Source organism: Miniopterus natalensis, chromosome 18 (genome assembly GCF_054644295.1).
Source record: "Miniopterus natalensis isolate mMinNat1 chromosome 18, mMinNat1.hap1, whole genome shotgun sequence".
Lineage (NCBI taxonomy): Eukaryota > Metazoa > Chordata > Mammalia > Chiroptera > Miniopteridae > Miniopterus > Miniopterus natalensis.
This window is the reverse complement of record NC_142098.1, coordinates 38,937,800-38,965,778: the sequence shown is the minus strand read 5'-3', so window position 1 is coordinate 38,965,778 and position 27,979 is coordinate 38,937,800. Positions and strand designations below refer to the sequence as shown.

Here is a 27,979-nt window from a genome sequence, read left to right as displayed (position 1 = left end):
TTTCGCCTGTTCTTTAGCGTCAGCTCTTACACTTAGGCCTTTGATCCATTTTAGTTTGATTTTTGCATGTGGGCAAGGTAAGGCTCCAACGATGTTCTCTGCATGCGGGTATCCAGTTTTCCCAGCACCGGCTGTTGAGACTGTCCTTTCCCCCACTGAGCGACCGTGGCCCTGACCGCATGTATGAGGGCTTATTTCTGGACTCTCTATTCCATCCCCTTGGCCCATATGTCTGTCTTTATGCCAGTATCACACTACTTTGCTCACAGTAACTTCACAGAAAGCTTTGAAACCAGAAGTGTGAGATCTCCGACTTTGCTCTGTTTCAATATTGTTTTGGCTCTTCAAAGTAGAGTGGATTTTTCTATTTCTGCAAAAAAATGTCACTGGGATTTTGATGGGGATTGCACTGAACCTGTAGAACGCTTTGGGTAGTATTGACATCTTAGCAATATTAAGTTTTCCAACCCAGTTTGACGGGATGTTAACAATTTTTAATTACGTAAGTGGCTCACATGACTGGCTTAAATATTCCTCAAAACACCACATTAGTTCACTCAGTCAATGATATCATGTTAATTAGCCTGAATGAAACGCAAACTGGCAAGTGCACTGAAGGTGTGGATAAGACTCGTGCTCTCCAGAGTGTGGACAACCGGTGTCGGGGCGGCAGGAGCTAGGCGGAGAGCTTCTGGGGTTGTTTGACTGGGATTGGCCTTGGATGGCTGGGTTAGTGTGACGAGGTGGGAATGCAGGAAACGGCTGGTGTTAGGGGCTGCCACTGAAGTTGTGACTGTAACTGGGAACTCACGGTTGGGCCCAGGGATGGATGGGACTTTTTCTTCTCCTTCCTCCACCTCTGCCCAGCTCAACAGCATAGCAACACTACACACCCAGCTCACACATCTTTATTGGACCAGATGTGGGATTTCCAAACCCAAACCGGCTGCCTCTGTCCAGCACCAGCCCAGCCGTAGAGACCCTCCCACTAGTGTCTGAGGAGACCAGCTCCCCGTTAGAAGAGATCAGAAGTTGGTGGATGGCGTGGGTGCCCTGGGGCCCCTCGTGTGGCAAGGGAGAGATCCACACCTGCTCCTCGAGTCTTCCTCCCCTAGCCCTCTGCACCCCCGCTTAAGACGCTGCCCCTCCTGGAACAGGGAGGCCACGTCCAATAGCGCATCCTCAATGTGCTGACCCAGGCGGTGGGAATCCTGGAAGGAGAAATGGGTCACGTCCAGGGGAAGATGGAAGAGGGGCTCCTGCAGGCTGAGAAACAAGAGGGCTGGGGGCTGGGAACCTGGATTGGGGGGCAGGAGGGGGCTGGGAGTCTGGGCTCTTAGGTTCTGGAGAGGAGGGAGCTAGGAGTCCAGGCCCCCGGGTCCTGAGGAAGGAGATGGTGGGGTGGCGCTGCTGCTGTGTTCCAGTGGCTCTCACCGTTTTTGTGCTTGATTTTTTGCTGGAGATGTGGAAGGTGATTGCGTCATTCCCCATGAAGATGTAAGAAACACCATAACCATGGTCATCGACCTGAAAAGGGACAGAGTGAGGGGGGGAAAAGAGCCCCGGGTGCCCTCCTCCGCCACCAGGAGAGCAGACAGCCAGCACCCTCCTCCCTCTGGCCCAGGGGTCGGGGAGCTGGGGTTGGGCCCAGTCCCACTCACAGGCCCAAATCCTCCACCAGAGGAAACGTAATCGGGGTAATTGTGGACGTCAAACAGGTGGCTTTGCTGGACTGGGATCTGGCTGGTGGCCAGCTGCCACTGCTCCGAGTGGACCTGAGGGGCAGGCACGGGTCACAGGCCCAGTGAAGACAGGCCCGCGGGTCGCGCCCCCTCCCTTCTCTTCCCGTGACCACCCCTCTCCCCTGCCCCGGCCCCGCTCCCCACCGGCCTCTCTCCCCCCTCTTGCCCCATCACCCAGGCTGGGACCTCTGCCGTTTCCTGCTTTTTCCCCGCATCAGCCTCCTTGCCCCCAATGCCTCCCTTCTCCCGCGGCTCACCGCTGCCCCCCAACCCCCTCCCTGCACCCCGACCTGGTCCAGGAAGGGCGACTGCAGGTGGAGGAACTGGGCCACGATGTAGAGCGCGAAGAGGTGGCGGTCAGCGCCGCGGCCGCTCATCGCGGCCTTCAGCAGGGCCTGGTGCTTGTCCGCCGCCAGGCGGAACAGGGCGAGGCACTGCGGGTCCTGGGTCCCGGGAGGTCACAAGTCATGGAAAAACAGGAAGTGGGCTTACTGCTGGGTCTGTCCCACCCCTGCCTCAGCCCAGCTCGCAACACCCCTGCAAGGCAGGGACAGCAGCTCAGTGGGGGAGTCGCTGGCCCGGGGACACACCGCAAGGCAGGATCTGCCTGACCCTCCCCAAACCCCTCCCATTAAACCACCTAGGCAGAGGGGAGAGGGAACGGAGGCGCCTTGGGCCGTCTGAGCAGAGGTTATAGAGGGAAAGGGGAGTCACAAGGTCACACAGAGGTTAAATAATCAAAGAGAGCTGCATTGTGACAAAGGGCTCCCTCTTGGGTGCTCCCCAGTGTCCTGTGAGACCCCCATTAAAGCATGGATCACACTATGCTGAACTATCCCCTTTCCCATCAGCGAGCTCCCTGAGCTCAGAGTCCGGGCCTGGTTCCCTCCTGCCCCAGTGCCCCCCAAGGGGCCTGGCCCTCGGCGGGTGCTGCATAAATGTCTGCAAGTGTCTGAGTGAGGAGGGGAAGTGACCGAAGCCTCAGGCGAGGCCCACACCCACTGTCTTCTCTTTGTCTTCCATGGCCCGCACGAAGTGGCAGGCTTCCCGCGTGCAAGACCGCACCGTCTCCGTCCGGCCTTCCAGGAACAAGCGGGTCATGGTCGACTCGTAAGTCAGGCAGAATTGACCCCTGTCCTGGGGGACAAGAAGAGGAAGCTGTCATCTGGGCTCAGGAAGTCTTCACAGACTTGACCCAGCCTCCTCCCGCCCCACAGTGTGTGGCTGGGGGAGAGGAATCAGATGGCGAACCCACAGTGGCCAAGAAGAGTCATGAAAGTGGCTGGAGGCAGGTCTTGGGGGACCAGGGAACCGAGCTCCTGAGGGGTTGGGGTCAGGGAGCCTAACTGACCCTGAAGTGCGCCAGCTGCAAGGCCACCTGGATGAAGCTGTCTGAGGAGAGCTGGCAGCGTTTGATGAAGCTCTTGCCAAAGTGGGCGAAGGGGAAGACGTGGCAGTCAATGTCCCCAGACAAGGTCTTGGCTCCCCTCAGCGCGAGAGAGAGGGACCGGTGGATCTGCCAGGAGGGAGGGAGCAGTGGCTGGCTCGGAGCCGGGCAGGGTTAGAGCTGGCAACCGGGCTGGAAGCGGCCGTGGAAATGGAGTCAGGGTTGGGGTGGATAATGGAAATGGGGACAAAGAAGGGGATGGAGCTGAAGGGCCAGGTTAAAGAGGGACATAGGGACGTCACTGGAGGTCAGGACGGGGTTGGGGATGGGGTGGAGTCAGAGTTGGGGTTTCAGATGGGTTTGGTGGTAGAAACAGGATTGAATTTAGGTCTGGTGATGGTGTTGGGATAGAGATGAGTTTGGGGTGGGGATGGAGTTGGGGTAGGACTAGTCTGAGTGATGGGGTGGGGTTGAGGATGGCGCTGGTGGTGGGATGGGGTTAGAGTTGGGGTTGGGGATGGAGTAGGGGATGGGGTTGATCTCGAGGTTGAGACTGGGGGTAGAGATGAGTTTAGAGTCAAAGCCAGGAATTTCTGTTCTTAGAGGAAAGGCCCAGAAACCTGGACTCACCTTGTCTGGAAGGTCCCAGTGCAGCCGCTGGGGCTGGGGCAGTGAAGGGTCAGGATGCCCCTTGCAGTGGCCGTCCACCGAGTAGCCCAGCTGAAAGCATTCTGTGGCCAGAGTGAACTGTGTACAAATGGAGGCGGTCAGAGTCCCTTCCTCTCTCTGGTCCAAGAGCAATCTAACCCTCTGGGCATGGGGTCAGTCCCTGGGAAGGAGAAACCCCTCATGTTCATAAGTGGGATCTCAGGTTCAAGTTCATCGAGAGCAGGACTGATACTAATACCCAACTGGTGCTTACTAACTCTGTACTTCTAATGGGTGAAGAGACCCCAACGGCTGCCCCAGCCCTCCCAGGACCACCTCTCAGCATCCACTCTGACTGAGTGGGGCCCATACCCTGCTTTTTATTATTGTCAAATATTTTTAAAATTGCTAAATATTTTAAATCAGCCCTGATTAAGCACCTATGACCCTCCAGCCCTGCATTCTCTTTATCTTACTCTAGGTGACATTTCCTCATTCAAAGCCGACATACAGAGACGATATGTGGACATGAAGTGTCTGAGGGTCTGACATTGAACTGAATTGAGAGTTTCACTTACCGATATCATCACAGGGAAAAAAATTCCCATTTTACAAACGAGAAACAGGCACAGAAGGGTCAGTACTGATCTGGGGCTGCTCCTGAAGCCTGGGAGGGGACTCCCTTCCCCTTGCACATGCCCAGTCCCCACTCTGGGCCCCAAAAACCCCTCATGCAGCACCGTGGAAGACTGGGAACCTGATAAGGGCAGACATCACCCCCTATGACTTAAGACTAAGTAGAATAGAGAAAATAGAGACTTGAAGGTTCTTAGGAGTGGATTAGACTTAAAGATCAAAGAAAATCCAGTCCTTTCCCCTGATGGAGGGGAAACTCAGGTTCAAAGGAGGGGAGTAACTTGCCCAAGGCCACACAGCCAGCCAGAGCTGAAGGAGGGTTGTGATTCAGTGGGATGTGATTCAAAGGCCTCCCATTCTGGCCTCAGAAAATTCTGGATTCATAGCCCCCCCCCCCCCCCCGCAACTCCTGGCTCTGTGGCTCTGGGCAAGTCACCTCCCTTCTCTGAGCCCCAATTGCCCATTTGTCAAAAGAAGATCATAATCCCAGGCCTCTTTCTTTGCTGGGTGGCCCTGGTCCAGCCTCTGCCTCTCTCTGAGCTTCTACTTTTCTTCTGACACTAAGTCCCTGACAAGGAAGGTCTTTGGAAATGGGGTGGTGGTCCCCAGGGTGGGGTGGGCTGGCTGCCGTACCTCCCACATGTGTCCTGAGATGGGGCAGTCAGCCCACGAGTGCTCCACACTGAGGCCCAGCTTCCCATTGGAGAAGACGATGAGGGTGAAGGATTTGTCATACCAGCTGCAGGCAGAGTTCAGAGTGGTCACCACAGGGGGCTAGGAGGGAACTTTGGGTGCTCTTGGAGGGACTTGTGGAGATTTTGGAGTGGGGAGACTTTTCTGGAATCAGGGCTGGTGTGGGGATCTCTAAGAGGGCAGGGTCTCCACTGGTGGCGCTGGATGGGCTCTGAGACCTGTCTAAGGTTTGAAGAGTTGAGGGATTTTGAGGGAATGTGCCACGTAAGGTGCAAGGCTTACGGGGTGCTGGGGAGGTTTGGGAGACTTTCCCAGGGGCCGCACAAGTCAGTGATGCCTGGTGGGCATCCAGGAAGTTGTCTGGGGATCTCCGGCTCTGGGGTTTGGGGTCTCAGGGTTTGGAGTCCTGGTCATAGGGGTTCTCTGGGTTACAGATCCCCAGGTCTCAATGCGTTGAGTCTGGGGTCCTCAGATCAAGGGGGCCCTTGGACCTGGAGATGCCCCAGGTCTGGGGCCCAGGGTCTGCTTGTCTAGTGCCCAGAGTCTTAGCTCCAAACACTGGGATCCCTGCAAGTCGGGGTGGGGTCCAAGTCTGGGGGCTGACCTACCGGTCGTGGCCGCTGCCAGCCAGCAGGGCGTGGGCGTAGGCATCCAAGGATGCAGCGGGGTCCTCCCTGGTGAGCCCCGCGGGCTCCGAGTCCAGTGACACAAAGAAAGCGGCCCCTTCCACAGCCTCCAGAGCATCCTCTGCCCGGCTCTTCAGGGACCTCCGCACCTGGGCCCACATGTCCCTGTCGGGGGACGTGCCTGAGCCCTTCGCCCTGCTCAGCCTTCCCTGGGACCCCAGCCCTGCGCTTCCCTAAGTTCGGGTTGGCAGCTGGGCCTTGGGGCCCCCTGATCCCACCCTTACCTGGGGGCCGCGGTCAGGGCTGCCAGGTGCTCTTCGTGGGGGTGGGCGGGCGAGGGGTCGTCTAAGATTCGCTGAAACTGCTGCTCCAGGTCCCGTGGGGACAGCAGGCCGGTCTGGGAGTGGGTCCCCACACGGAAGAATCGGCCCCGGTGGAAGACGGCCACGTGTCGGCTGTCACGCAGGTGGCGGATGTGATCTTGGTGTTGCGTGGGCAGAAGTGTAGAGGGCAGGAAGGTCAAAAACATTATAAGAATAGGAGCAGCCTATTGTCCTGGCCGGTGGCCCAGTGGTTAGAGTGTCGGCTGCGCACAGAAGGGTTGCAGGTTCGAATTCCGGCCAAGGGCGGTGCCTGGGTTGCGGGTTCAATCCCGGCCCTGGCCCATGCAGGAAGCACCCAATCTGTGTGTCTCTTTCACATCGACATTTCTCTCTCTCTGCCCCCTCCCTCCCTTACACTCTCTCTAAAAAATCAGTGAGGGGAAATATACTCAAGTGAGGATTAAAAACAACAACGAAGAATAGCAACCACTCGCCGGGCGCTTCCTGCGTGGCCTGCACTGTTCTAGGCACTTATTCCTCACCACCCTAGGTGTCCTTATGATCCCATTTTAGAGATGGGGCAACTGAGGCTCGGAGAGGGTGAGAACTTGCTCAAGGTCACACAGCTAAGGAGAGGGGGCTGGGATTCAACCCGGCCAGCTGGCTCCAGAGCGCACGCTCTTAGCGACAACACTGCTCCCCTCTGCCAGTCAGGAGGAGACAGGGGTCTCACCTTTCTGGACCCCAGGAACACGTGTGGTGTTGAATATCTTCTCATACTGGGCGGAGCATAAGGGCCGCATTCCCATCATCAACGTCTGCAGGAGACCATGGGCTTGGGAACTGCCCCCCAGGATCCACGTGGGCCCACGGCCACAGAACCGTGGCCTCTGTCCCAGCCCGAGGGGGTGGCCCTCTTACCGGCAGGATCTCCTGGCGGTTCAGGTGGTGGCGGTAAAGGAGTAGGGCGTGGACAGCGTTCCCTGCGCGAGCAGCCTGCACTGGCGTGGGCGTGACGTACAGGAAGTCCTGGGGGCAACGGAGGGGACAGCAAAACGCCTGGGGTCAGTTTGCCCCTGATGGGGACACTCACCCCCAAATACAGGTGCTGACCCCAGCAGAGGGGGATGGTGAGTTCCAGGCTGTGCCTTGGGTCACTGGCCCTAAACCCCACGTTCTACTCAGACATCCCAATCCTTGACCCAGGGACTACGCACCCCACCTCTCCCCAGCTCCAGCCCCCTTCTCCCCTTCTCACCATCATATAATAGTTGCTATTCACCATCAGCGAGTTTCGGGAGCGTAGGTACACAAATTCTTCCCACCAGTCACTGACCTGCGGGTGGGGCAGAGAGACACAAAGCTGGGGTGGCTGGGGCCAGCTCGGGGGGAGACCGTGGGGGGGTGGAGCCCAGCGAAGGAGGCCAGCATGACCAGTAACTACCAACGACCTAGAAGATACACTCATGCTATGGAATGCTAGGCAGCTGCTAAAAAGAACAAGGCACGTAGAGTGAGTACCAAGGTATGCTGCTGAGTGGCCAAGGCTGGGCATATAACAAGATATGTTTATCGATCTCATCTGAGAGTTTAATATATATATATTTAAATACGTTTTTATTGATTTTTTAGAGGAGGGATGGGGGGTGGGGGAGATATGAGAGAGAAACATGGAATAGTTGCCTTCCATACGCACCCCAACTGGGGATTGAGCCTGCAACCAAGGCAAGTGCCCTTGGCTGGAATCAAACCCAGGACCCCTCAGTCCACCGGCCGATGCCCTAACCACTGAGTCAAACCGGCCAGGGCAAGAGAGTCTGGCTTTGAACGGGGAGCACCGAGGGAGCTCAAACTGTGGCAGATGACAGAGTGTTCAGAATACTGGAGAAACACAGGGGCTCTGAACAGGGGCATCCGGGGCTGGGTCTGTATCATTGGAGTGTGAGGGCGGGGCTCAGGAGGCTCGGCTGTTAGGGTCTCCAGTGACAGCAGGGCCTAGGCTTGTGGCGGGACGGGGGCAGGGCGTAAAGCTGGCCAGGTTAGGAGAGCAGGCTCAGAACTTTTGCCTTCCCGACGGGGCACTCACGTAATTGGACGCCCACCAGGATTTGAGCTGCAGGTGCCACTGCAGCAGCGACGCCTGCAGCCTGAGGAACTCCTGGGCTAGGGCCGCCGTCCAGTTGAAATCCTCGTCGGAAAGGACAGGCCGGACAGACTCCAGGTACTGAGGGAAGAGGCGGAGAAGCCGGCAGGCCCGCCGATGCCGCCCCCTGCCCTCCTCCCACCCCCAGGCACCGGGCCCACCTTGCGCACTGTGTCCTGCACCGACGGCACCGGCTGGCGCGGCAGGGAGCGCTGGTAACTGAAAAGCCTGGGGTGGCGGCCAGAGAAGATGCGGACCAGGGCCTGGCGGGAGGCAGGGATCCGTGGGCCACTGAACTCCTCGCTGGGCTGGGGACCTGGGTGGGGGGTGTGGCAACCCGCAGAGAGAATGGGGCATATACCCCCCAAAAGGATAGAGACCCAGAGAGAGGCGGACAGAGAAGTGGGCCCCCGGAGGGCCTGAGCAGGGCTCGGCCCCTCGCGTACCAGCCACGTCTTGGTGGGTGAGGACATGACTCCGTGGGGTTCGAGGAGCCAGCCGTGGTAGGAGAGAAGCAGCCTCAGAGCCACGTGGAGTGTGAAGATCAGGGCTCCCCACAGGCACGAAGCAAACAGTGCAGCTGCCAGGACCCCTCGAAGCCTGTGGTGCTGTCCTCCCCTGCGGGAGAGAGAAAGAGGGCGGGCCTGGGTCTCCTGGCCCCAGAATAGCCCTCCCCTCAGCCTCGCTCTGCCCCTGCCCTTCCTAATATTCTCTGACTCTGGTCTTTTGGCTGTTGGTGGCTTATCTTGCTGAATTAGAGTCAGTCAGAGGAGTCTAGTTTCCTCATTTGTAAAATGGCACGAGCCTCTCTCCACACCCTTCTCCTCCCAGGACTGTGGGAACACCAAGCTTCTAAAATCACTCCTCATGGAAACTGGTAGGCGTTTAATAAGTGGTATTTCTATTAAAGGACACTTTTCCCTCCCAGATATCAAGTTATACTCTAAGTGTGGTTTCAAAGCGTGGCCCTGGGACCATCAGCAGCCCCTGGGAGCTTGCTGGAAATGCACATTCCTGGGCCCCACCCAGACCTAGCAAGACAGAATCTGTTGGGGTGGGTCCAGCAATCAGTGTTTTAACAAGCTCTCCCAGGTGGTTCCAAATCAAACTCAAGTTTAGGAAACTCTGGTCTACAAGAAATCAACATGTTTGCAAAGTTGCAAACAGACATAGGAGCAAATCCCATCTGGAGGAGCTGGGGCGACTTTCTCCCCTCTGTAGACTGGGTAAATCTAGCCTTCCTGGAAATTTCTTCCTCTAAGATCTTCTCCTTGGGTCTGTCTGCACAAAATCTTGCCCAGGGGGACTAATCCAAGGGTTAGAACCAGCCACTTCACCTTTCCCAAAGCTGACAGCAACAACTGTGATATTACAACCAGTTCCATTTAACAACCTCCTTGCACCGTACTGAATATTCCACATGCATGATTTTGATTCTTCTGACCACTCTAAGAAGCAATTAGTATTACCCCCATTTAACAAATGAAGACCCTGACACCTAAATTGATGTAGCCTCTTTTACCTAAGAGTACAGAACTGCAGACTACCAGAGTTCACACTTGCATTAGTATACATAACCATATCTGGACATTTCCTAGCTTGTCACCATCCCTCCTAACAAGAAGCAGCCAGGATAGAAAATGTACAGAGAGGAGAGAAGAAATCACCTCCTTTTTATTGATGCTATACCTTTATTTATTTGTCCCAAATAAAGTCTCTTTAGCAGGCATAGCACACTGATAGAGAAACTTACTGGGTGGAGGGAAAGGAAGTAGGGAGGTTACTGGGCTGAAGTGGGGAGCTTACCAGTCTGGCAGCAACTCTTTAATCTTCTCTGTCAGTCCTAGGGAAGGATCCAGCTGGAGGAACCAGGCGAGCTGGATTGTACTGAAGAGGAAGAGCCAGCTGAGGGGGCTGGCAGGGAACACACCAGTGAGAAAGTCATTCTGTGGGGAAGAAAGGGCATCTATTAATCCCATCCCACCCTCTAAGCACAATCCTTAGATATTGACTGAGCACCGAGCGTGTGCTAGGTCCTGAACTGGGTGCTCAAGATCCAGTGGGGAACAGACTGATATAGATCCTGTGCTCAGGGAGGTCAACCAGAGTGCTAATGGGAGTAGACAAGGCACAGGAGCCCTGTGGTGGCAGGTTGCTCATCCCAACCCCCTGAACCCGTTATAAGGGCCCTCCTTTTGCCTCTAATTTGTTTCCTGAGCACATGAAGCCCAGCATGGCTCACTTCTGTCACTGTAACTTGTTCCCTGAGTCCACATAGCCCAGCATGGCTCTAGAACAAGACCGCTAATTCTGGCTCAGCCTCTAGTTCTGCTCTTAACAGCTGTGTGACCTTGGGAAAGTGAAAGCACCTCTCTGGGCTTCTGTTTATTCACCTGTAAAATGGAACTAACAATAGGTCTACCTTAGAAGGCCCTAATGAGCAATAGTTTAAAGGGCTTGGTTGGTGTAGAGCCTGGGACCCACTACTACCCAGTGTGATTTTAGAAATGAGGAAGCAGAAGCCCAGAGAAGTTACTACATGCCAGAGGTCACACAGCACCTACATGGCAAATAAGAATGGCAATGCTGGAGTGGTCACTTCTGCGAGCCAGGCCTTCTGGTTAGACAGTTAATGCTTACAGCAACACCTTGAGGCAGGGACTGTCAAGGTTCCCATTTTATAAATGAATACACTGAGGCTTGGCAATGAGTCTATGGAATCACAGCTCTGGTGTTACTGAGGGCTCAGCCCTCACCCTCAGATCAAGTTCCAGGAACTACAGTTTCAGGGTGGCTCCAAGGTACCCAAAGTAAAAGAGGAAGGATATGAGAGCTCCAAGTGACCATCAGGGAGAGAGGTGCCTCTGTGGTAGAAAGGAAAGTGTGATCATTATTACAACATTAGTTAATACTTATGTGAAGGTCTGTAGGGGCCACTGGCCACAGGGGACATTTGACTCTGAAAAGGGCTTCAGGTCTTGCCTCTTATGCATGGGTGACAGTCAAAATACTCGAGAATATAATTCCAGTCAAAGTCCATCTATAAGCGTAGAAATCAAAACAATGGTTGCCTTGCAGTGAGGACGAGGTGGGGGGCGCTCACTGGGGAGTTGGCAGAGACATTGTGAAAAGTCACTGTACACTTAAAAAATCTATGCATTTTTCTGTAGGTAATTATATCTTAGTTTAAATATATATATATACACTTATCTTTCTTCTTCATTGCAACTAGACGGAGAGCTCCATGAGGGCAGGGGTCTGTCCATCTTGCTCCCTGCCATATCCCCAGTGCCCCAAACAGTGCCAGGCCCTGAACAAATGCTCCACAGATATTTGGTGAATGAATAAAGAACGTTATCAGAAGCTAACACTCAGACTTGCCATGGGCCAGGCACATTACTCAGTGCTTACGTGTAAGAATTCATTTAATTCTTGCAACTGTCCTGCAAGGAAGGGGCCATTGTTACCCCTGTTTTACATGTGGGGAAACTGAGGTTCAGAGAGGAGCACTTAGGATTCAAGCTTATTCATGGCTGACCCCACAGGTGTTCAAAGGGGAGGTGACCCTGAGGCAGACATAGGTTCTGGTTAGATGGTGTCATGGGCTTTCTAGAGCCAGGGCAAGGAGCGAGAGTTGGGCTTTCCCAGAACTGGGGCAGTGGGGTTTGTAGTGATGGAGAGTGCAGGGTACAGACATTGGAGGTTCACAACTTGGAACCAAGGGGCCTTCAGGTTGGGGTGTGGGCTACCCAAGATCTTGAACAGTCTTGGGCTTCTGGAAAGGGGAGCACCCAGTTTAGAGCCTGGATATGAAAGGGAAAGATGAGAAATGTACCATGGGGAGGGGCCTGAGCTCTAGAAAGTGGGATGCAAGTTGTGTTCGGGGGTGTGGGGAAAGTGGGGGATCCCAGAAGTGAGTGCAAGAGGTCAATAGGGGTCCCCAGTAGGTGAAGTTGAGGATCCCTGAAGTGAGCCACAGACCAGCAAATAGCTTTAAGAAGTCCTGGAATCGGACATCAGAATTCCCAGAAGCGGATGATATGATCCCAGAAGCAGGGCCACCAGGATGCCAGAGGTGGGCCTCAGGCATCCCGGAAACAGGTAACTAGATCCCCGGAAGGAAACCAAGCCGCAGCCTCCTCACCCAGAACCGGGAGAGATGCCTTTTCCAAGAACGCAGTCCGGACAGATAGATCTCCTGCAGCACCGAGGCGCTGAGGTCCGCTTCCGCCGCGTCCGAGGTCAGTGCGGGTCGGAAGCCCACGGCCTGGTGCGCTTCAGCCATGTCCCGCTGGGGCCCTGGGAGGACGGAGGGTCATTCTCCAGGCCCCTGGCTTCCCGCTCCCCCAGGCCAGGGCTCCCGGGCCCAGCCCCTCCTCGCGCAGACCTCTGTGAACGCACACGGAGGCGGGAGGGATAACGCGTTAATTCCTTTTGTGGCTCTGCCGAAAATGTGGCGCGGGGACAGTGCCTCCTCTCGATATAGGACTTTCAGGATTCAGGGGTGGAGGGGGCACCCGTCCAGGGTGAGTTACGGGGTCGCCAGCAAACATTAGTCGTGGCTCCATCTGAAAGGAACACCTGCTCCACGCTGGCACTGCCCACCCCATTTCCGTTTCCCATTCCAAGGCAGGGGTGGGGTGGGGGTGGGGGGACTGTCTATAAATACATCCCCTTTGGGGTGGCCTAGCGTCCCCTCCCACACGACCGGGGCTGGAGGGGATGGGGGCAGGAGCACCCTACTGCGCATGCCTCCCAGCCAGGGATGCTTCGAGGACAAGTGATGGAGAGGCTCGTTCGCCCAACCCAAGACACAGGCCTCCAGACCCCGCAGTAGCTCAGCCCCTCCGGTCCGGTACTTACTACGCTGAGTCAGGGGTCCGCCGATCAGATCCTGGGGACCAAGCCCAATTACACCTCCCCGACCCCCGATTTACGGAGCCGGACCCGACTCCCACTTGCATATGTCCAACCCAGGGCAACGAGTCCACGACTTGGTCGATGGGCCTCCGGAGCTCCTGCACGCCCGGGCTTAGCCGACACCCAGGAACCCCGATTTCTGCCGCGCGTGTGCCTCCCCTGGTATTCAAGTCCCTGGCTCTATCCCCGCCCCTTCCAACTGCTCGGCGCTCTATCCCCGCCCCCTCCAACTGCTCGGCGCTCTATCCCCGCCCCCTCCAACTGCTCGGCGCTCTATCCCCGCCCCCTCCAACTGCTCGGCGCTCTATCCCCGCCCCCTCCAACTGCTCGGCGCTCTATCCCCGCCCCCTCCAACTGCTCGGCGCTCTATCCCCGCCCCTTCGAGTCCCGGCTTCCGATGCCCTCCCACCGTAGGATCCCTCGCTCGCGCTCCGCCTCGCCGGCTTCTCCGTTTGCCTCCCGCGTTCCGCGCAGCACCTGTCCTTCGAGCCCCAGGTTCTTGGGCTCCCCAGTCCTCTCTCAAGGAGCTCGCTCCTTTCTCTTCAGGGATGGAGGCTCAGCGTGGAACCCACAGCCTCCCTCTAGGTATGCTCAAGTCACCTTGTGGGATACCGGGCTGGAGCGAACCTCAGGCCTACCATCCCAGGGGAGGTGAGCCGCTTTGGGGTCCGATAAGCCCACAGAAAGTGCAACTGCATTGGCTGAGTTGGTGCGGAGACAGCTTCAGCGGATTAAATTCAAGTTAGACAAAGGGAATTCTGTGAGGGAAAACGTGCATGACACGGGAAAACTATTTAGGAACCGGGCTCAGAGGGGCTGGCCAGAAAGGGCAGAGACTGAAACACGGACACCACCTTTTACTTGGCTCTGGACGTTAATACTGTCCATGCTAGCTCTGGGGTGCCCCTGGGTCCAGCCCAGTCACAGCAAGGGGTTGGGGGGTAGAAGACGATTTCTAGATGAGCCCATGTGGAATTACGGGGGGGGGGAGGGGGACGACGACTTGGGGTCATGGCCCCAATATACAGATGGGTAAACTGAGGCCAGGGGAGGCACAGAGATGTGCCCATCACCCAGCAAGCTGGGCACTGCGCTGGCCTCATTGCTGCAGGCTGGGGTCCTGGAGACCAACTGGACCAGGCTTCACCCTGGCTGCCCAAGTAGCTTTGAGGGTCCTGGGGCTCAAAGTCCAACTTCCCTGAGAGCTCCTTGGTGGAGGCACAGCCGAGCCAGTCTTTGATCTCTGGCAGGTAGTACATTTGGCATGTGTCCACGGACAGAGGGGCCGCCTGGGGAGGGAGCATGATACCAGGGTTCAAAGAGAAGGCACCAGAGAAGTGGGGCTCCATAGGGTCGGGCACCCAGAACTCCTGAGATCAGCAGGTCAGCTCTGAGGTCGCCTTCCCATTCCACTGAAACAGAACCCTGCCCAAGGAGGGTACAGATCCCTCACCATCTCCTTCCAGGCTTGTCCCTGCCACCACCAGCCTTTCACCTGCCCCTCGGAGTCTGGGTACCCCATGGCGGAGGAAGTGAGAAGGGACAGCCTGAGGATGTGGGCGGTCACCAAGAAACCTCCTGAGTGAAGCGCCTGAGCTGTAGCCCCGCCTCCTCTGGTCTTAACCCTCTTCCAGGGTAGATGTACTCAAGGAGTCTGGGACCAGTCCCCACCCCCCACCCCCCATGAGGGTAAAACAGGTGAGCCTCCAAGGCTGCACACCAGAAAGGCAGGATTAGAACCCAGATCCCCACCTCCTACACTGCTAGGGAACCCGCAGAGGTGTACAGGTGGTAATGTGGACTATGTCCCTAACCCCCTCCAAGGCCTTTGGAGAGGTGATCCTTTAAGGACTAGGGAAGAGAGGTGGGGACGGCTGACACCTTCAAATGGTGTCAACACCATTTCCAGGAAAGGGGGGGAGGGGAAGCTCTGGACTCCTATGTAGACCAGACCTCACCTTCACCCTTGGAGGGACTAGGGCACCTGGGGATAGGGACAGAGGGAGTCTAAGCCTCAGCAGAGCCAGTGTGGACACTATCCCGGAAGAACAGGACAGGGCTCCAGTTGTACCAGAGCAGTGTAGCAAAAGCTGTGGAAAGATGTGGATGATGTGTAGTGATCCAGGTTGTGTGGGAAGTGTCTTGGGGACAGGGGACAGGCAGCTCTGTGGACAAGGCCATGGGAAAGAGCATGAGGGTGCAGAGGCGTGCCTGCAGCAGAGGCTGGATACAGACAGACCCCAGGCAGCTGTGATGGTTAGTGGGGCCTTGGTGCCCACCTCTGAGGTGGGGAGGCTCTGCTGCCCTGAGATGGGACATCCCTCCACACACATTGATTCCCCCCACAAGGAATTCCCAACGCAACTCCACTAAGACTCAGCTTCCCCAGCTGCAGAAGGCTGGGCAGTAGTCACTGCATCAGCCCTGGCATGGCCTTGGAGAGGCCTGGAGAAAAAAACAGGAATAATGTGTTGGGGGAGGTAGCCTTCTGCCTGGGAACTGCTCCCTCCCCCCCCCAAGCCTGGCAGTGCAGCTGGGGGCAGAACTATGCCCAGTGGGGACAAGAGGTAACAGGACCTCAGGGGGCAAGAGGGGCGGGACTCAATCCTCCCAGAAAGGGCTGCGATGAAGAGATCCTGGCAGAGAGCTAAGGGGTGAGTTGGGGTAAGACTCAGGGCTGTGGTGAGACAGACATAGACACAGTGAGGACAGAGACCCATAGCATCATGTGGGTACTTCTGGCTGCTCCAGCTGGCATCTTAGCACCTGCAGACGGAACCCCAACCCCACTCTGCCCCCAGAATCCAAGCTGTCCCAGCTGAGGATTTATTGGCATAATTGTAACCATATAAAAACATAAGTTATGAAAAACACAGTCACGATGTGCCCTCCCCCCAATCCCCCACCCCGGGCCCAGGCCCAGGCCCCTAAAACCCCCTTCTGAGGAAGGGAGAGGGAGGGGGAGCCCAAAACTGCCTAAGAATGCCACAGCCCCTGGGCCCGAGCAAGGCCGGCTGGCTAGGGTGGGAGAAACCGGGCGCCGTCTCAGCGCATCCGGTAGTCGGTGGAGCAGGACAGCTCACACAGCTGGCCCTTGAAGTCCAGGTCAATGGTGAAGTCCAGGTCGCGCTGTGGGGATAGGGCAGACATGAGGGGGGCCAGAAAGAGGGCAGGCAGGCACCCAGAACTGTCTGAATCAGGAGGAAGCAGAGGGGTGCAGGCCCAGCACACCTGAGATGATGTGTCCCCAACCAGCTGTCTACACACCCTCCCTGGAGATCCAGCGGGGTCCTGCTTTTAGCCCATGTCCAGGATGTAGATGCCACATTGCTGGTCCCGCTCCCAGCATCTGCCCTGAACCCTGACTCCCAGTGACAGCTACATCTGACATCCTCAAACCCACCGGGTCCCTGGGGGGGCAGGGGGCAGAGCTCCGCTGCCCTGCCTCTTGTTTCCCTGACTACTTCCCCACCAGAACCACTGCCATCAGCAAAAGCATTCCTCCTCCTCTGGAAAAATGTGACAGCAAACTCAGTGGTCCCAATCCACTGTCCCCATTTCCTCTCCTCCCAAGCTCCCTGGAAGCCAACCCTCCTCCTGTGCCCCATTCTGCACCTCCCCCAGCACTCCCTGGAAAGGCTGGGACAGTCATCAATGACCTCAATGACTTCTCCCCTTGGCCCTCTGACCCAGCCTCCTTGCCCTCTCCTCCCCCTCAGGCTGTCTGTCTCGTTTGGATTTCTCAGCCTCCACACTACTGACATTTGAGGCCACTTTGCTGTCTTGAGCACCCCAAGCCTTTACCCACTGGAGGCCACTAGCACCCTTTCTCCTCTGGGGTACAGCAAAACTGTCCATTTGCGAGTCCCTGCTTTAATGGGCTTATGTCCCTGACTTAGAAAGTGGGTGCAGCTTGGGTCGCTCCCCTCCATCCAGGCTACCTGGGCACCATCCAGCCCGACACACACTGGCCTGGTGATATTTCTCGTGCAGACCACTCCCCTCCACTCAGAATCCAGACCCTTCCTCCCACCCCCTGGCTGAGCTCCTGACTTTGCCCCAGACCTGCTTCCCCCACGTCTCAGCTGATGGCAGCTGGGTCCTGCCAGGTGTGCAGGAGGAATGAACTGTCTTCCTTTCCTTCCCCTTATCCCCAGGCCCAGGCTTGGAGACTGGGCTCTCCCTCTGGCCCCTTCCCAAATGACAGAACCTCCAGCTGTTGTTTACCACTTGACTGTGTCCCATGTCTAGACTGGGAGCATCAGGAGGGCAGGGATCTGGCCTAATCATGGCTAGTCCCCAGGACTCCACCTCCTGTAGGTGCTCAACATTTGTCCCACAAACAGACACCAAGAGCCCCAGACAGGCAGAAGTGCCTCCATAGTCCCCCCTCCGCCAGCTCCCCCGAGCCTCACATTGTTCTTGGCATTGGGCCTCATCCCAATGGTACCAAAGATCTCCTCGCCCGTCTTCACCGTCAGGTAGTCCTCCATGTAGAACACCGTCTGCTTCCAGTGCGTGTACGGGGACTCAGGGCCTAGGGGCGGAGTCACGTCAGCCAACTGGCCCCCGGTGCCCCACTTTGATCTTGCCCTTCCCTCTGCTTGGCACATCCCCCAGTGAGTGTTTACTGAGTGTTGACTGTGGTCAACCTGCCCGTGAATATCTTCACCCTCCTCAAACCTCAGAGAGACCTGTCCAGGTTTTCGGGGGGGGGGGGGGACACACAACGATACTAAGACACAGCACACTCCGGGTTAGCTGGCAGAGCCAGTGTGGGAACACAGGTTGTTCTCATTGTCTCCGAGGGAGGCTTCCTCTGGCCACCCCTGTGCCCCCTTTCCCAAGAACTCACTGGTGGAGAAGCCCGTCCGCTTGTGGCAGCGGGTGAACTCTATGTTGAAGTAGGCCACCAGCGCGTGCACATAGTCGTTCCGCTTCACTTGCAGGCAGAAGGGCGAGGTGAAGGTCAGGTCTTCCACCTTCACGGTGTAGATGTCCACCTCCTGCGGGAGAGGCCCTATGAACCCCACTCGGCAACACCCAGCCCGGGGTCCAAGGGCAAATGGGAGAAGGGGGGTGGGATGGGGCGGGTGCTAGATTTCCTGTTCCCTTTTCTCCCACATCCAAACCTCAAACCTGATGGTTTACTTCTTTGGACCGACCACTTGAAGAACTGCCCATTTACCCCTCTCCATGGCCTACACCCCGCCCCGGGCCGCCATCACCTCCCCACTGCAGCAGCCTCCTAACAGGGCTCCCTGCTTCTGTCCTCCCCCTACATCCTTTAACTGGACATATCTACCAGCCAAAGTGACAATTCTAAAACAAGTCAATCAGATCATGCCAAACCCTGCTTAAATCCCTGATAGCTCCTGGATGCACTCAGAACAAAACCGTGGTTCTGATGCGGGCCAGAGGGTGGCCCAGTCCAGCTGCCTGCCTCTGTCTCCTCTCTCCTCACTCCCTCCTCCACCTGGTTTTGTGCCTCACCCAAGAAGTAATGTGCTCTTTACTGGTGTGGATCAACTCACTCCTGGCCCTGGCTTCTTGCATTTGGTGTGCCCAGGAGGGTGAGTCCCACCTGGGTGTTTCAGCTGCCTGTCTCAGGTGTTCCCTCTGGAATGTGTCCCCCGGGACAGGGCAAGCCCATTTCAATGGGTTCTATCTTGGAACCCATTGGCTTTGGCTGGACACGGCTTCCCTGGGCCTCTAGCATTACCCTGGCTCACAAGTCAGGCATCCAAGACCTCAGGTCTGCACTCTGCACCCTAATGTATCGCATGTGGGACAGGTGCTGGCCCCAGGTGGGGGACACCTGGCCATGCCCATCCCCTCACCTTTATGAGGCAAGCGTTGGTAACCAGCTGCTTGGGGTCCACCACATCCACCAGGGGTTCCTTGATGGCCACGTCTTTGATGCAAGACATGTCAAAGCCATACACATTCTCCCACCCTGGGAGGAGGCAGGGAGGAGGGATGAGCACACCAAGGCACCCAGGTCAGGCCGATCCCACCCCACCCCACCCCACAAGCTCCGTGGGCCTGAGCTCACAGTGGATCTTGTAGTCTTTGTACTGCCGGTCCTCGATGGCCGTCACGTAGAGTGTGGCTCTGTCTGGGAAGATGAGGCCATCTGGCGCCTGTGGAAAGGCATGGTAAGGGCATGAAGGGTGGGGGAGACCATGGCAACACTGCCCCCAAATGTCACCTGTTTGGCTCTTTATCCACCCCCTCTGGCCCACTCTGAGCCACCTACACTTCCCACCTGGGCTCCTGCAGTGGCCTCAAGGTTTCCAGCCTCTACCCTCATCCCCAAGTCTATTCCCCATATGGCTGCCAGGTGGCGCCCCGGAGCACCTAAGGCAGACCCTGTCCAGAGGCTGAGGGATCTCTGAACTCTCCTTGGCTCCTCTTGGAGCAGTTTCATGAGGGTCCTCAAGACCACACAAGGTTGGCAAAGGCCCCTTCACCCCTCACCTCTAACTCACCTCCTACTGCTCTTCAAGACTCATTTCACTTTAGCTTCCCCGCTGCTCAGTACACAGCAAGCACGCCCTGCCCCTGCTCCAAGACCTCTGCACTGGCTGAACTCCTGCGTCGTGTTGTCCCCTCGGGTTCAGATCCTGGGCAGCTACTTCCATCCTTTGATCAGGTCTCAGTCACTATCTCCCTTGGGAGGGCGCCTCTGACCTGAGAACCTGAGGGCATCATGGCCTGGTCCCTCCCTATTGCTGTGCCCTGCTCTGGTTTTCTTCTCAGCTCTAACTCCCTCCTGACACTGTACTATCTCCTTGTAACCATCTAGCCTCCAAAGCCTGTTATACTCCATTTTGGCTGTGGGCCTTCCAACATCTGTGCGGTCAATCCCGTGTTAAGTCCCGCATGGGAAATACCTAGCATAGCTTTCTTTTTCTGCCTGGCCCCTGACTGATACATGCAACAAACACCCTAAGGACCCCAGCCTGCTGTTCCCACCCTTCCAGGGCCTCACCAGCCACTTGTCTCGGGCATAGAGCACGGTGTTGAGCATTGACTCGTAGAAGAGACAGTAGCCCATCCACTCGCTGATGATGATGTCAACCTTCTCCACCGGAAGCTCCACCTCCTCTACCTTCCCCTTGATGATGGTCACCACTGTAGGGGCAGACAGGGGCACATGCCACCAGCCCTGAAGAGACCCGTTGTCCAATCACCTTCCCCTGGGGGTCCAAGGCCTGGGGACCCCACTGGGACAGCCCTTGTCTTCTAAGGAAGGGCTGGGGGCTACATTTGGGCATCTTCAAAAACCCCCTCAAGCTGAAGCCACACCTTGTTTATTCAGTTTTAGAATTCACTTTAGATAATTTCTGACGCAGAAATTTTACATGGATTAGGTATTAGTAATGTTAAGGTTTTGCCACTAACAGCACGATCATCTATTACAGACACAGCAAGATTTAAATGACATCACAATTAGAATCTGCTTCTAATGAACATATTTAAAGCTGAATGATGTGTACTTGGGGGTTCACCATACTAGTCTTTAAAAAAAAATCACTTCAGTTACTAAATGCTAGGAGCCTTCACATGCAGAAAACCCACTGTCTTCCCACATTCTCTGCCCATCAAACCTTGCAGGAAGGACCTCAAAGGCAATCTGGCAACATCTACCCAACTTACATTTTTGACCCATGTAACCCTACTTTTATAAATCAGCCTCACCAATACACTAGATTGCTTATGGAATGACATTATATGTGGGGGATGAAACTCTCAGAAGTGGCTGAATGCCCATCACCAGGAGCCTGGGTAAGTGCATATCAAAAAGAACAAGATCCTCTCAATGCCCTGCAACATGTTAAACTACATAATAAGCAGATAGAAAAAGCAAAGGGGGTAGGCTTGTACAAAATGCTATTTGTGTAAAAATAATGCACCTGAATGTAAAAACATCTACATGCATATGTGCTTGTAGGCATGGACTCCTCTGGGAGTGCTGGCTGAACTCAGAGAAGGGTGGCAAGAGCCTTCTCACTATGAGCCTTCAGCAGTCAACCACATGACTGTTCACTGAAAAACCTAAAGACTGCTTCTTGCCCTAACGTTTTAAGAGTGAGGAGCTAAGCTTGTGACTTCAACACTCAAATTCTAAGATAGTAGAACCCACTTATCAGGTTACAAACTCTGAGAAGGTTGAATTGTCAGGCTGTTGGCAGCCCAGAGCCCACAGGGGAGATAAAGCTGTGTTTGTGTTCAGTGGCCCCCACCCTCTTGCCAAGGGCCCAAGGAAACTGGGATCGCCCGCTCCATCCCCACAAACCCATTCTCTTCCTGGGCTCACCATGGTCTAACTTGTTGGCTTTGACGATCTTCACCGCATAATCAGAGATACTGGAACACTCGATCTGGGGTCCAGGAAGAAGGGAGGGTGAGACCCCCCCCAGTCCCATCCTTACCTCCCACCCCCTCCACCCAATTCCTGAGCCCCAAGGGGCCTCCTCTCCATCACAAGGCCCAAGCCCACCCAGCTGTCCAGGACACTCACCCCGATGACCTTGCGGGCCCCGGCCTTGGCAGCAAACATGCAGAGAATCCCCGTCCCTGAGCCCACGTCCAGCACCACCTTGTCCTTGAAGAGGTGCCGGTTGTGAAACATGGAGTTGCGGTAGGTGAGGGTGCGCACCTCGTCTTTCAGCATCTCCTGGGGGGGGGAGGGAAGTACAAAGACCATGAGGGGGCCTGCACTCCCAGCTGGAAACTGGGGTGCACTAGCCTCAGACATGCTGACAGTTTGGAGAGCTAGGGCTCAGCCCTCCCACTTGCTTAGTCCCTTTGGAACAAGTTATTTCCTTTCCACGTGCCTCAGTTTCCCTATTTGTAAAATCATACTGGATAGACTAAATTCCCATCCTAGCCAGAGTCTATCGTTGGCTAAGTCCCAGCGATCCTTGGCTTTAAAAAGTCCTCAATAATCCACTGACCTGTACACTCAGAAAAAACAACACAAAAACCAAAAAGCAGAAAGGAAGAAAAAAATGCTCAAAAGATCATTCCAGCTACTTTCTGGGACCTCAGCCTTCAGTGTACAGAGCAGAAAAGCCATCTGCACACCAGACATGAGCAGCTGGGGGACAATCCCACCACCGATCACTAGAGGGCGGCAGAAACCGACAGGCCTGGCCTCCAGCTACTGGCTCAGGCAGCATGCACATGCGCACTCCCACCCCTGCCTCCCAGGAGCGGTCCAAGAGCACCTGGCTAACCTCGGTCTCCAAGGCAACTGCTGGGAGAAGAGACCCCGGGGTGAGCCAGGGCATGCGCAGAGGGGCAGCCTGGGGCAAGGAAGGCAGTGCGCATGCGTGGGAAATTAAATTCCAGCGCTCCCAAATATTAACCTCTCAAGATTCAGCAACCTTAGAAGCTGTCCATACTCACCTCGTGGATACCAAAGTGAGCGTAAGAGTCAAAGTAGTAATCTTTGGACGTCATGTCCTCAGCGTTGGGCTTCTCACTGCTTTCTGCTTGGCCACAGGAGACCTGCGAGGAGGAGGATAGGACCATGGGTCAAATCTGGGGGCTCCCCAAAGCCTCTTAAGCCTCCAGATCCCTACTTTTCACTGGAATAAACCCCCCGAAATCATACCACGGCACCTTACAGTCCCCGACTGCCATCTTGCCCCCCCGAGGACCCCCAAACCTAAAACCCCATATTCCTATTGCAGGACCCCCCAGAGCACGATCAAGAGGAGTACCCCGATACCTCAGCCATGCCTACCATCTCTCCAGTCTCTCTGCCCCCGTCTCTAGCTCAGCCCACAGCTGGGGAAGGAAGGGGAAGGCAGAACTGGGGAAGACACAGGTAAGGGTAGAGGGGGGCTGGAAATGGAGTTAAGGAAGCAGCCACAGTATTGGGGAAGGCCAGGTGGGGGGCCACAAACCTCGAGGGAGTTTGTACTAAGTGTTTGGGGGAATGGGGTAAACTGGTTTAAAGCAAGAGGGATCATGGTTAGACAGCTAGAAAGGGCCTGATGTGTGGCAAGGTATCTTAATGTGGGGAAGGGTCTCACAAAAGGATATTTACTTCTTCAAGAGGCGGCTGGAGGCTCATCCCATTAGCCAAGGTGGCTACAAAATTCTAGGAGAGAGTACAGGGAGAAAGGATTAGCTACTGGGAGTGGCTAGGGGCAGGTCAAGCCAGGGGACCCTGGCTCTTGGGAGGAGGGGAGGTGTTTCCTGCAATTTTCCTTTTCCTTGGTGGGAATGGTGGCAGAGGGAGCAACTAATGAGGCAGGGTTGTTTCAAAAAGGGGTAGGATGAGTGGGGGGAGAAGAGAGGGGATTCTGTCTCAGCTGTGGCTGGAGAGATGGCGGACTGCTCCCACGTTGCCCCTCTCTGGCCAGGCACCTGACCATACACACCTCCCCCATCCAGCCCAGAGGAACTGGCACCCACTGGGCACATAGGCACTGCCAGCTGTCACTCCCTCCGCATCATCTAATCCCCCCAGATTAGGTAACACTTCCTGACACATACCCCCATGCTGGGGTGCCATGAGTAGCTGGGGGAGGGGGCTGGCAGGGTGTACCCACTGGGCATCTATTTCTGGAAACCAATCTCTTTTATGAGGATTCCAGGATGGAGGTGTGGCACACAGGCGCCCCCACCAGAGCTGGCACCCTGACCCCTAGTTCCTGCCTTAGGCTCAGGAAGCCCCAAATAAAACCAGTTGGAGCCAATCTCCTCACTTATTACCCTCTACCCAGGAAGATAGAATCCTTGGGAAGAGGACAGACTCCTGACCCTCGAGTCTATCTGCCACCATTCAGACACCCATCCCAGGCCTGGAGGTCTCCAGGTGTGAAGCCAAGTCCTGAGGCAACCTCTGGAGAAGATATTTCCTCCACCCATAAAGGCCCTGGTCCAGGAGAGAGCCAAGGGGGATGGGAGTCATTGGAGTGACCCTGGGGAGCTGATCTCCCACTCCAGAGAATGCCACAAGGTAAGGGGTGAAAATTTCGGAGGCCCCATCAGATTACATCTCTCCCAGCTGTTACCACTCTCCGGGCTCCAAGAAGCTTCAAGTCAGGGACACAGGGACATGACACACAGGGCTCCAAGCCCCACCCCCATTCTCCCAAGCCAGTGAGGATGCCTACAAAGAAGGGCGGCTGGCGAGGGGATTTCCCACTGGGGCCCATTTCTTAATACCACTGATACCACCGCCATACAAGCCCCAAACAGCTTGAAACACAGCGCCAGAACCAACCCCACATGGCTGCACAAGAACCAGCATTTTAGGAAACCATTTCAAGGATCCAGGTTCAGCACCCTCAAACAGGGCTCTGGAAGGGGGAGTACATCTCCCACCTTCATGAATGCCGAAAGAAATGGGGGCAGAGCTCGCAGGTTCCATCACGTCCCCTACCCAGCAGACGGATTCTTCCTTCCGTCGCCCGGGAGGTTTCCAAAGGGGAGGTGGGCTTTGGGACACGCCCCATGAAAAATGTCCCTCCCACACACCCAGAAATGGCCACAAGGGGGTGCCTGGTGCATTATCCGGAAGGATCTCCTTCAGCTGGAGGCCCCACCACCACCCAGAGAGAGGTCACAGGGGCATACCCCATCCCCCCAGCTCCCAAAGCCCCGGGCGGTGGAGGATCCAGGGACAGGAAAAGGGGGGTGGGGGCGGCCAGAGAAAATAAATTCTTTGTCTTCCTCCAATCCTAACCCAAAAGTGCACGAAACCTGGACCGATGCCTAAGTAAATGCCCCAGTCCTGGGAAGGGGGTTGTAGAGGGTTGGGATACACTGCCCCTCCCAAGAGACTCTTTACTTCTTGGAGGCCCCCAAGTAAGTCCCACCAGGAGGTGTACGTTGCAATCCCTGGGGAGGAAAGCTGGGGGCCTCCGAAGTAGGGTGAGCGCCTCCTTCCCGTCCCCCCGGGGCGCCCCTCCCCCGGCCGGGGGCGGGGCCTTTGTCCCGCACGTGGAGCCCGCCGGGCCACCGAGCACGGCACACCCCCTCCCCATCCACCACGCCCCGGCCACGTGGGGGCCAGGCCGGAAGCGCCCCCAGCCCTCCTCCACGTGGGAGGGGGCACGAGACCATCGGCTTGGCTGGCCCCCGAAAGCTAGGGAACCCGCATTGAAACAGTGGCCCCAGATCCGGAGCATGCGGCCTCCCCTCCGTACGGCTGGGAGCCTTAACTCAAATCCGCCGACTCACAACCCCTTCTCTATGACGGAGCCATAAAACACGGACCCCTAAACCGACCCCCCGCCCCCGGCGGCGTTCCAGACGCTCACCTCCATGATGCAGTTCGCGGCCTCGGCTGCCGCCATGTTCACCCGCACCTACTCCTCCAGCGGCCGAGACCCCCCCCCTTCTCCGCACTCTCCCGAGACCGCCTTATACCGGAGGGTCTAGGCCCGCCCACCGCGACCCCGCCAGGAGATCTCATTGGCAATGGAGGCGGTCCGTTTGGGAGTACCGTTTACTAATTGGGCAAAGGAGAAGGCCCATCAAAGTTCAGGGACCCGCCCAGTGTGGCGTGCAGAGTCCCGCCCCTTAAGTCGACAGGGATGGGAAAGACTGACTGTCTATCACAAAAAGCGAGATTGATGATTGGACAAAGTCAACCGGCAGTTCCTGCCCCTTTCCCCCAGCACCGCCTCAAAGCTTCCCGGCGGGCCCCGCGCTAGCGGACATTTTGAAATAGATCTGTCCATCACCTAAATGACCCGCCTCTTCAGCTGCTACTGGTTTATCCAAAATGTGACTTCACCAGGCCTTTGACGAGCCCTCGCCAGCCTGCCGGTCTCAAGAACAAGGCGATTGGCCCACGAGGAGGGAGGGCTTTAGCTTCCAGCGATTGACTCAAAAGAACTGTCACTAAGCGTCCATTTGGTGGCTTCTTCCAGTCCCAAGGGAGTCCTGGGGGAACAAGGGGAGATTTTGCCCATTTACGTGAGGGAAAGAACTGAAGCTATCAGAGGCCCAAAGAGAGGGAGGGCTTGTCCCGGGTCCCGAACCAAATCGGGAATAGGACTCAGGCGGCGACGCATTTAAACTCTAGCCCTCTACTTGACTGTTTTTTAATCACAGCAACCCCACTCAAACCACTTGGCCTTTGCCAACTCCCTCCCCCTGCCAGGAACACCCACCTCCCTTTGTCAGCCAACTCCTTCCAATACATAAATCAGAGCACAGCTTAGACATCATCTCCTCCAGGAAGCTTTCCTCGATCTGCAGAAAAAGTTACTAGTTGAATAAAATGAATGCAACTTGTAGAATATATTCATCACCCCCGAAAGTTCCTTCATAACCCTTTCCAGTCAATACCTTCCCCGCCCAGTCCCTGAAGCAATCACTTTCTATTTTCTGTCACTATAGTGTCGCCTTTCCTTTCTAAAGTTTCCTATGAGTGGAATTACATTGCCCAGCAGTGTGGCTTAATGGTTGAGCATGGACCCCTAAACCAGGAGTTCACCAGTTCGACTCCCAGTCAGGGCACATGCTCGGGTTTCAGGCTTGATCCCCAATAGGGGGCATGCAGGAGGCAATCAATCAATGACTCTCTCATCATTGATGTTTTCTCTCTATCCTTTCCCCTTCCTCTCTCTCTCTAAAATAAATGAAGACTTTTTTTTAAAAAAAAAGAATGTAATTATACAGTGTGTGCTCTCTTGTGTCTGTCTTCTTTCACTCAGCATAATGCTTTTGAGATTCATCCAAGTTACTGCACATAAAGGTTGTGCAATCCTTTTTATTGCTGACGAATATTCCGTTGTATGGATGTATTGTTAGGACAAGGGTCTCAAGGTCTGGGAACTTCTAAATGTTATTATTGTTACTCCTGCTAAATGTTAAAATGTAGCATAGCATTTCTTAGTTGCAGCTGTAAACAGGATTAGCTGAACAACTGATAAGCGTAGCCAACTGCAAAGAAGAAATTAACATGTAATGGACCAAATAGTATATATGAGCCATATGGCTAAGCCTCCCTTGGGGAGGCAGAGCTTTGGATATGAATCCCATCTCCTTTATTTGCTGTAAGTAAATAAAACTACCTTGCAACAACTGTTTCTTTTTTGAGTAGAGCACCCCAAGCTGCTAAACCCTTGAGCTCAGTAACAGTATCATTGTTTATCCATTTTCCTGTTGACAGATATCCAAGTAATGTCCAGATTGGGGCTATTATGAATAAAGTGGCTATGAACATTCATGTACTAGTCTTTCTGTAAAGGGACACTTTGTCATTTCTCTTGGGTAAACCTAGGAGCAGATGACTGAGTTGTATGCTAGGTGTATGTTTCACTTTATAAGAAACTGCCAAAAAGTTTTCCAGTGTGTTCTATCATTTTTGCATTCTGATGGGTGATTCGTGAAGAGTTCCAGTTGCTCTATATCCAAGCCAACACTTGATAAGATCAGTCTTTCATTTTCAGCGGTCTGGTGGGTATAGATATTTCACTGTGGTTGTCATTTGTGTTTCTCTGACCACTGCTGTTGAGCGTCTTTTCATATGCATATTGACCATTTGTAGATCTTCTATCAAGTGCCTGCTCAAGTCTTTTGACTATTTTTTACAAACAATGTTGTTTCCTTATTCATGAATTATAAAGATTCTTTACAGATTCTGGTACAGATCTCTGTCAGGTACCTTGAATGTTTTCTCCCCATCCGTGATGTCTTTTGTTTGTTTGTATCCTCACCTGAGGGAATGTTTATTAATTTTAATTTTTTTTTTTTAGACGGAAAAGGAGAGAGAGAAACATGGATTGGCCACCTCCCATATGTGCCCTGACCAGGGATTGTACCTGCAACCTGGGTATGTGCCCTGGCTGGGATCAAACCCAAACCCGCAACCCTTCTGTGCA

General features: G+C 55.2%; 2 protein-coding genes across 6 annotated transcripts; both read right to left on the bottom strand.

Annotated features, from left to right (window-relative positions):
- Positions 1–284: 284 nt before the first annotated feature.
- On the bottom strand, positions 285–13,288 carry CPT1C (carnitine palmitoyltransferase 1C). The gene is made up of 19 exons (XM_087826844.1): positions 13,062–13,288; positions 12,343–12,497; positions 10,005–10,144; positions 8,645–8,816; positions 8,360–8,461; positions 8,142–8,279; positions 7,314–7,391; positions 6,977–7,084; positions 6,789–6,873; positions 6,017–6,212; positions 5,715–5,897; positions 5,047–5,152; positions 3,760–3,876; positions 3,094–3,258; positions 2,745–2,879; positions 2,033–2,185; positions 1,662–1,775; positions 1,435–1,527; positions 285–1,211 (listed from the first exon to the last, which is right to left on the bottom strand). The coding sequence occupies exons 2-19, from the start codon at positions 12,481–12,483 to the stop codon at positions 1,026–1,028; spliced, it is 2,412 nt and encodes an 803-aa protein (XP_087682970.1). The 5' UTR covers positions 12,484–12,497; positions 13,062–13,288; the 3' UTR covers positions 285–1,025.
- Positions 13,289–15,930: 2,642 nt separating this feature from the next.
- On the bottom strand, positions 15,931–25,479 carry PRMT1 (protein arginine methyltransferase 1). Of its 5 annotated transcripts, none has more exons than XM_016206047.2 (11): positions 25,406–25,469; positions 23,182–23,235; positions 22,536–22,637; positions 21,646–21,801; positions 21,442–21,505; positions 20,113–20,255; positions 19,174–19,261; positions 18,959–19,074; positions 17,974–18,124; positions 17,534–17,655; positions 15,931–16,247 (listed from the first exon to the last, which is right to left on the bottom strand). In XM_016206047.2, exons 1-11 carry the CDS (start codon positions 25,439–25,441, stop codon positions 16,164–16,166), a joined length of 1,116 nt encoding a protein of 371 aa, XP_016061533.1. In that variant the 5' UTR covers positions 25,442–25,469; the 3' UTR covers positions 15,931–16,163. The 5 variants fall into 5 exon arrangements, with proteins under 5 accessions (XP_016061533.1, XP_087682965.1, XP_087682968.1 ...); XM_087826839.1 differs by lacking the exon at positions 25,406–25,469 and adding an exon at positions 24,468–24,626; XM_087826842.1 differs by lacking the exon at positions 25,406–25,469 and adding an exon at positions 22,876–22,944 and having other exon boundaries at positions 23,182–23,199.
- Between the last annotated feature and the right edge of the window lie 2,500 nt (positions 25,480–27,979).

What these genes read in the sequence shown, in the direction of transcription:
- CPT1C (XM_087826844.1), bottom strand. Translation starts at nt 12,483, where the DNA reads ATGGCTGAAGCGCACCAGGCCGTGGGCTTCCGACCCGCACTGACCTCG. An exon ending in CACCCACCAAGACGTGGCTG is followed by an intron (nt 8,462 to 8,644) that starts GTACGCGAGGGG and finishes GCCTCCCGCCAG; the next exon opens with GCCCTGGTCCGCATCTTCTC. An exon ending in TGCAGCTGGCGCACTTCAGG is followed by an intron (nt 2,880 to 3,093) that starts GTCAGTTAGGCT and finishes CTTGTCCCCCAG; the next exon opens with GACAGGGGTCAATTCTGCCT.
- PRMT1 (XM_016206047.2), bottom strand. Translation starts at nt 25,441, where the DNA reads ATGGCGGCAGCCGAGGCCGCGAACTGCATCATGGAG. An exon ending in ATGCCCGAGACAAGTGGCTG is followed by an intron (nt 19,262 to 20,112) that starts GTGAGGCCCTGG and finishes GCCTTTCCACAG; the next exon opens with GCGCCAGATGGCCTCATCTT. An exon ending in CAAAGACTACAAGATCCACT is followed by an intron (nt 19,075 to 19,173) that starts GTGAGCTCAGGC and finishes GCCTCCTCCCAG; the next exon opens with GGTGGGAGAATGTGTATGGC.